Genomic DNA, 8,858 nt, shown 5'->3' on the forward strand with positions numbered 1-8,858 from the left:
GATAAGTATCTTCCCTCCCCACCTGTCCCCAAATAAACTCTAAAATCTAAAGTAATATTTATGTTAAGTACTTAGCAGTTCCTGGTCTACAGTAGGAACTCAATAAATGGTAATTATTATCACCTCATTTATTCTGAAGAGTTTAGATGATATATATTGACCATCAATTTTTTTCCTTCTAATTTGGAAAAGACACAAAGATCATGTCGAATTTGAAAGATGCCTAGAAAAATGTGAAGCTGTCCAATTAAAAAAGCAAAAACAAACTAGAAGTTAAATCTAGAGCTTAGGGAGGTTAACAGAATCAAAAAATACATAATCAAGTTTCCCTGCCACTCACCCATCAATGGCAGACAATCCTAACAGATTATAGGTAGTATTCTGTTCAGAGCCCAGGTAAAGTATCTCATAGCTACTATCAATTGATCAAAAGTTAACACCACAGAGACTAAATTTTTGCCATCCTGGAGAGATTAAATTTTTACCACCCTGGACAATCACAATATATTAGGTGGTAGCTGGAACACAGAAGGGATCACACAATTCATGAAGCCAAGGATGAGGGCAGGCTGTTCACACAACCCTAGGGATTTGGTAGTTTTCTTAAAAGGTAAGCTATTTCAATAGCCACACATGTCATGGACTTTGCTTTACCCCAATAGTGAGATTCTCACAAAATGATGTATAAAATACTTTATAGGATCCACAGTATACCTAAAAACCAAACCACTTATCATCCTCATCCTGATCTGAGCAGTAATATAAATCAGATCTTGTACTACGTCTCTGCTCAAAAATCTCCAATGGCTTCCCATCTCAGTCGGAGCAAAAGCCCAGGACCTTCCAAAGGTCTACAAGGCCCTCCTTGATATGACCCACTACTACCTCTCTGATCTCATGTCTTACTACTCTTCCTCTTGCCCCTCCATTCCGGCCACAATGGCCTTCTTGCTATTCCTCAAATACCTTATGCCTCTGCCTCTGCTGCTTCCCTTGTTTCCTAGTTAACAAGACTGTGCCAGGGACAAGATTCAAATCCCATCCTGACTCCACAGCTGCTTCTAACCAATAAACAACACTGATACCCAGGTACCTTCTTTCATTCCAAGTTTCTCTCACACACCATCTGACATTTGTATTAATAAAATGTTTTCTAATATTTTGAAATCCCTAAGTTCTTAATTAATTAGGACTTAAAACGTAACACCATCACATTAGATTTTCAATTTTGAAAATAGCTGATAGTTTCCTATCTACTCAAGTATCTTCAAATCAAACTATTAGCCTCTACTCAGCAAGAAAACAGGTATATTATGGCTCATAAGGGCTGTTATACGTTATACTGATATCTGGATCAGAAATTCGAAAGTATTTTTAAACATATATCACATAACAGACATAGGCCAGACACTGAAGGTAACAACATTCCTTTTCTTAAGGATTAAGGTAAAAGCTTCGGAATTTCAAACAACCAACTTGTAAACAATCTTTAAAAACACAATCCAAATTTTGGTTAAGGGGGGCCAGTTATGGTGATTTCATTAAATAATCTAACTAACTGATTTGATTAAGCTGTTTAAAAAAAAGGTTACCAAAAAACTATTGAGCACAAACTTAAAAAGAGTATTGACACAGAGACCTATAAACACAATAATTGGTTTATTCTGAATAAGCAATATACAATATAGTAACATTTCAGAAAAAGTGAAAATAATGATTTGTGGTTGTCTTAAACTACATGTCTTGTGGCATGTTTTGAGAGTTCCACTGTTTCTGTCTGCTAGAGTACAAAGGGACTAAAGGCAAGTACTTCAGCTCCAACATTTGGATCATTGAGTCAAAAGCTATTATTTAATACAGACCTATACCAAACATATTGTAAATATGTCCTAAGATATACTTACTAACCACATAGTTACAGTAAAGAAATTGGTATCTTTCAAAAATAAAGAAGCCTGGTGAACTGTAAAATATAATTACACTGAAATCTTTACAATGATAATGGTGAAAGAAGTAACCTGATAATCTAGAACAACAGGGAAAAAATTAAGACCTGGATTCCAGAGAATGAATTTTCAAATCTTCTAAGTTTTAAGCTCTTTTAAAAACACTGCTACTCAACAAGATAACCAGGTTAAAGGCAAAAGCAGACTGCTCAGAATGCACTAATGTCTGAGGGACTTTAATCTGTTTCCACTTCCAATTTTCCTTCTACAATCACCCAGCAAATCCCTAATCACATATGTACCAGTTTGGATGTATTATGTTCCCCAAAACATCACGTTCTTTAATGCAATCTTGTGGGGGCAGAGGTATTAGTGTTGATTAGGCTGGAATCCTTTGACTGAGTGTTTCCATGGAGATGTGACTCAATCAACTGTGGGCAGGACCTGTGATTGGATAATTTCCATGGAAGTGTGACCCTGCCCATTCAGGGTGGGTCTTGATTAAATCACTGGAGTCCTAGAAAAGAGTTCACAGACAGAAGGAGCTCAGAGCAGTTGAGAGTGACATTTTTGGCTGCAGCCCAGAGAGACAATTTTGAAGACGGCCATTGAAAGTAGACTTTGCTACTCCAGAATTTGCCTGGGAGAAACTAAGAGAAAAACGTCCTGAGAGAAAGACATTTTGAAACACAATCTGGGAGCAAAGGAATAAGATGCCAGCACATGCCTTCCCGGACAACAGAGGTGTTCCAGATGCCATTGGCCTTTCTTCTATGAAAGTACCCTTTTGTTAACACCTTAGCTTGGATACCTTTATGGCCATAACACTGTAACTCTGTAACCAAATAAACCCCCTTTATAAAAGCCAATCCATTTCTGGTATTTTGCATAAAGGCAGAGTTAGCAAACTGGAACAACATATAAACTACACTATCAACCCACTTCCCTGCTCCACTATAGACTACCACCAGAGAAAAATCCTATAACCATGCACACCTGGTACCACTACACATTTCTGCTGACCACTCAATAAGGATGTCAGTAGTCAGCTACCCCAAAGTCAGTTACCAATGGTATCATACATACCTACCACAGAGGATAACTTTGATCCCTTCAAGCTAGAGACTCATCACTTCTAAATTGTGTAACCTTGAGTAAATTAACCTCTTTAGCCTCAGCTTCCTCATTATTAAAATACAAATTACACCAACCCACAGTTGTTGCAGGAATTACAATAGGAGTCATCACACATTTGAGTGCTTACCATGTCCCAGGCACTAGACAGCTGTAAACAAGACACACAATACTCCTGCATTCTTACACTGGGGCCTAATTTAGACACAGTGCTAAGAGAAGACAGTCTCTGAGAAGGTGACATTTCAGCTGAAGTTTATAAAGAATGAGCTTCTCCAAGCAAATTGAGAGGTCAAGAGAGCATATTTTGGGCCAAATGAACAGCAAGTCCAAAGGCCTTGAACCAGGATTGAGCCTGACACATTTGTGTAACAGAAAGCCAGTGTGGCTAGAACCCAAAAAGCAAAGAATGCTGCAAGATTCCTACCTCAAGGGCCTCAACCTTGTACTCGATAATCTATTAAAAGGAGTGTGGACCTTAAGTTTGATGGAACGCCACTGGGAGATTCATTTTAAATAGAAAGAGAAACGGTCTAATTTACATTTTTTTAAATGTCACTCTGGCTATTGTATGAAGAATGCATTATTACAAAGCAAGAGTAGAAACCACTGGGAGATTCATTTTAAATAGAAGGAGAAATGGTCTAATTTGCATTTTTTAAATGTCACTCTGCCTATTGTATGAAGAATGCATTATTACAAAGCAAGAGTAGAAACAGAAAAATCTCTTAGGAAGTTAATACTTTAAGTCCAAGCTAGGAGTTGGGTGGTGGCAGTAGAAATGAAGAGAAATACAAAGAGCTGCAATATATTAGAAGCAACAGAACCTCCCATGATGTTTATTTTATTTTATTTTTGCCATCAGCTTTAATATGAGGGATAAAGGAAATCAAAGATGACTCCAAGGTTTTGGGCTTGCCTAGATCTATACCTGGCACATAGTAAGCACTTAAGAAAAAGTATTGATTTCTCTCCTCAGACTTTTCTCAACGTTTTCCATATTCTCTATCTTGCCCTTGTCTCTCTTCCCACAGAAAACATTCCCTTCTCTAATCAGTCTTCCCAAAGTCAATAATAATCCCTTATGTCAAATCCAACTGATTTCTAACTTCTTTGATCTTTCTGTGACCCCTGACAACATTGAACAAGCCTTCCAGTCTATTATTCTGCTAGCCTATTAACTACTGTTTCCCTAGGGCTCAGCACTTAGATCTCCTCCTGTGCTGGTTTGGATCTGTTATGTACCCCAGAAAAGCCTATGTTTTTTTAATCCAATTTTGGATTAACCTATTGTGGGCAGGTCCTTTGGATTAGGTTGTTTCTATGGAATTGTGACTCTGCCCATTCAGGTGGGTCTTGCCAGAGTCCTCTATGAGATGATGAAAGGCAGAGACATTTTGAAGAGAGTTCAGTGAAGCTAAGAAAGACACGCCCTGGGAGAAGCAAGAAGACCCACAAGAGAAGCTAAGAGAGAAAGAAACCAAGAGACATTCTGGCAACAGCCAATGAAACCAGAACCAGGAGAGAAACTAAGAGATGTAATCCAGAGTTTGCCCCCAGGAGAAGCAAGGAAGACCCACAGAAGCTGAGAGAGCCATTCTGAAACCAGAAGCCCGGAGATTAGCAGACATCGCCATGTGCCTTCCTAGGTGACAGAGGGACCCTGAATGCCAGCTGACTTTCCTCAGAGAAGGTACCTACCTCTCGATGCCTTAATTTGGACATTTTCATGGCCTTAGAATGGTAAACTTGTGAACTAATAAACCTACATTGTAAAAGCCAATCCATTTCTGGTATATTGCATTCCGGCAGCTCTAGCAAAACAAAACACCTCCCTTCTAGCAGCATTCTTTTTTACAACAAAAATTACATTTATTGCGACATGTGGCTTCATTTCTCTTTTCAGTTTTTATTGTGGTAACATACATAACATAAAATTTTCCATTTTAACCACCAACATGTGTAGGATTAAGTGATGTTACATTCACAATACTGTGCATCCATCAACACCACCCATTACCAAAACTTTCTCATTATCCCAAACAGAAATTCTGTACTCATCAAGCAATAACTCCCCAATCTGTGGTAAGAACATAATACAAAATACCTTATTTATCTTCACAATAACTCTTTGAAGACGATCCTTGTTCCCATTTTGCAGACAGGAAATCTGATTCAGAGATTCCTAGGTCGCACAACTATCATGAAATGAGGATTTGAACCCAAGCAGTCTGACTTTATAGCCTGCTCTTAACCACTATGCATTCTGGGCCTCAAAAGACTCTCATAATCTACATATATTTCCCCCACCTAAATTGCAACCTCCTTTGTAAGTTTTTTTTTTGCTTCCCCCGGGCAGCCTCTACTCTGCTACGCTCTTAGTGCATTTCATACACAACTCCATTAGTAATCTCATATTTTAATTTTCTGTTACTTACATCTCTTCACTAGACTGCAAATTCCTTCGCTACAGTCTTCTTACCTTTATATCCCTCGCTCTCAGTATAGCCTTCCCTGCCCATGCACATTATTTGTTGAATGAATGAAAAATATGAATCAGTTCCTCCAGTTTGTATTGTGACCAAACATATCTCTCTCCTTTATTCCAAACTTTATGGTCTTATTTTAACTGGCATAATGTCAAGAACTCTGCATACCAAAATAGCCACTGTTAAAGTAGCCTTCAGGAAAATCTAGGGGGAAACTGACTCACACTCCTCATGAAGGTTCTAGTCCTACTTATTATTACCAATTACTTAATAATTAACATTTACCTGCTTTTTAAAACTCAAGTTTTAAAAACATGATTTCCTCTTAACACTGCTGGTTCTCATCATGATCATCTTCCCCACTCCCAAAATTTCTGATTCAGATCTCAGATTCATGAGATTTTGCATTTCTAACAATTTCCCAGATGCTGCTGCTGCTGCTGCTGCTGCTGGACCACACTTCTGTAAACACTGTTCTACAACACTAGATTGAGACAGGAAACTTGTCATGAGGACCCATTCTGCCTTTAACTGGGTGTACACATTCCTACAGCAAATCCCTCAGATTTCTTTGGGTCTCAGTTTTCCTCTGTAAAATGGAAGGGTAAGATGTTTTAGACAACATGAGTTCTAAGGACTTTCAGTAACTCTGGAGTAGAGTCTAAAAATTTGCATTTGTAATGAGTTTTCAGCTGCCGCTGCTGGTCCAGGAGCCACACGTTAAGAACCAAGATTCCTAAACTAACCACAAGCCTACCGTGTGCAATTCCACTCCTAGGTCTATACCCAAAAAGAGTGCACATGTTCACCAAAACACATATACAAGAATGTTCACAGAGCCTATACTCATAATAGCTAAAAACCATTTGGAAATAGCGCAATTTTCATCATCAGAATAAACTGTGCTTTATTCATACAATGGAAAACTACACAGCAATGAAAAAGATCCAACACTACATATAACAATATGGATGTATATCACATGTTAAAAGTGAGAGAATCAACACTAAACAGAGTATCTACTGTATAAATCTGTTTATATGAAGTTCAAGAACAAGAAAAACTAACAGATGGTGATGAAGGTCAGAATAAGGGTTACCAAGTGGGTGAAGAGAGTTAATGGCTGGGAAGGAGCATGAGGAGACCTTCTGGATGGAGGTATTATATATCCTGATCTGGATGGTGGTTATATGGCTATACACACATGTAAAAATTCATGAGGCTTTAAGCTTAAGATATGTGCACTTTACAATCTATCATACCTCAATAAGAAATTTAAAAAATAAAGATGGAAAATGGCAAATTCATTAAATTAAATTAAAATCCTTTAATAGCAACTTTTAAGTAAACTGGTACACCCTTTGCTGATTTGGGCCTAACAGGATGTGGATTCCAAAATTGAATAGCTGTCTAACTGCCATAAGGAACTGTGGAAAGATAGATTCTCAGTGCCACGTGTAACATTATTCCAATACTGATCCCAGAACCCTCCCTGTGAAACATCACAGCACAACAGATTAATCAATCACCTATCTGAAAGACTTTACATGGAAACCAAAAAAAAAAAAAAAAAAAAAACATACTCTGACCTAAAAGGCTGCAGGAGGGACCTAGCCCCTGGTTTCCTCCCCAACTTCATCCCTGGGTCCTCTTTCATCCCATCCTAGTCCACGGGCTTTTCTGCTGTTCTCTATACAGGTTGACTTCATTCCTACCTCAGCATCACTGTATTGGCTGTTCTTCCTACCTGGAATGCTCTTTCTCCAAAGATTCCAAGCTCACTCCCTCATTCCTTCAGGTCCTCAAAGAGGCTCTACTGACCACCCATGTAGCAAATTCCATTTAGAAGTGATAAAAGACTTGCCTCAAATAGCTAATCTTAATTAGATTAGATTACAAAATATAACTGTTTCCTTTTATTCTGTGCTTGAAAGGCAAAACTGCAGGCTAAATTGTGATCCACTGCAAGGTTTATCTTTAGCTTAGGTTCTCTTTATTATTATTTAATACTTCTTTAGTATTTGTTGCTTTTTTACTTTCCACTAGAGGTTTTATGGTCTTCGACTGCACACAGGCACAAATTCCCTTATAAGTAAGTTCAGTATATAAATAAGACTTCAACCCATAACAATTGGTGTCTTGCATACAGCAAGCCCCCACCCCAAATTCTGATGAACAAATGAGCGAATAACGAACAGTGAGAGGAATTCTGGTAAGTTTCATGTTTATACGGGAAAAGCTCTCTGTCCCAACAGATCGAGTTCAAAACTGCGCCTTGTACATTCGAATGGCAAATCATCAGGCCCAGATATTACTCCCCCCACCACACCCCCGTCACAGCTGCCATATAACATCCTTTCAGTCCATGTCCCCAAAAAATAAAACGGAAGAGGGGAGGTTTTTCTAAAGAGCTACGGGGACGCAGAAAATAGTCAAGGAGTGGAAAGGATGAGACACGGATACAGAACAACAGGGCCACGGTGGGGAGGGAGAATGGAGACAGTGGCTCGCCACACTAGGGCTCAGACACGTTAAAAACAGCACCCCTGGTACCAGGAAGGCAGCTGCTGGGAAGAAGCGGGGTCGGCCAAAACCCATCGCGGAAGGAAGGAGAGATGGATGGGCTCTCACCTCTAACGCCGCCTGGGGGTCCTCGTCTATCAGAGCATCGGAGAGGCTCCGGAAAAATCTGCCAGGAAAACAACGATTTCAGCAGAGTTGACTAATCAAGGAAAGGGGGATTTTCTTTAAAAAAGCAAAGGGACGAAAAAATATGCACCTCTGAGGTGTTGCAGATCCTGCTGCAGCCGCCGCCATCCCTAAAAATCGCTACAGCCGCTGCTGAAGCTCCTACTACCAAGGTTACCAGCCCCACCGCAGCCCAAGGGGGAAACTTCTGGAGAAACACCAACCGAGCTTCCGTCCAAACTAGCCAACTAGGAACCACGCAGCGTGCGGCTGGGGAAAGGAGAGATGAAAGGCGGGCGCGAGGTTGGCTGGGAAAGTGGAGGACCGATTCCTCCCTGGCCAGCCCGTCGGCCCCGTGACCAAAGCGCTCCCAGTCCCCGCCCCTCGTAGCTATGGTTGCGCAGCGGTCTTCGGTATCCCCCGTCGCACTCGCTTCCTCTGCGCGCGCGCCTCTCTCCTTAACAGAACCTTTAGGTGCTGCACCTAGAAAGCACTCCTGTAATGTACTACTATCCCACAGAAATGTGTGGCGACAGGGGGCCGTTTGTGTGACTATGAATAATACTAGCTACTTGGAGGTCCACTTCCACTACAGTTCTTA

The 8,858-nt window shown here is 40.1% G+C and overlaps 1 protein-coding gene across 1 annotated transcript in view; it reads right to left on the reverse strand.

Moving 5' to 3' along the window:
* The window catches only part of SUGT1 (SGT1 homolog, MIS12 kinetochore complex assembly cochaperone), a 66,885-nt gene extending 58,027 nt beyond the window's left edge, over nucleotides 1–8,858 (reverse strand). Inside the window, exons 1-2 of the mRNA XM_037800171.1 lie at nucleotides 8,349–8,858; nucleotides 8,201–8,258 (exon numbers count right to left, since the gene is read on the reverse strand). Coding sequence (XP_037656099.1) covers nucleotides 8,201–8,258; nucleotides 8,349–8,386 — 96 coding nt within the window. The 5' untranslated portion in view covers nucleotides 8,387–8,858. The remainder of the gene's footprint in view (nucleotides 1–8,200; nucleotides 8,259–8,348) is intronic.

The sequence above is a fragment of the Choloepus didactylus genome, chromosome 12, assembly GCF_015220235.1.
Source record: "Choloepus didactylus isolate mChoDid1 chromosome 12, mChoDid1.pri, whole genome shotgun sequence".
Classification (NCBI taxonomy): domain Eukaryota; kingdom Metazoa; phylum Chordata; class Mammalia; order Pilosa; family Megalonychidae; genus Choloepus; species Choloepus didactylus.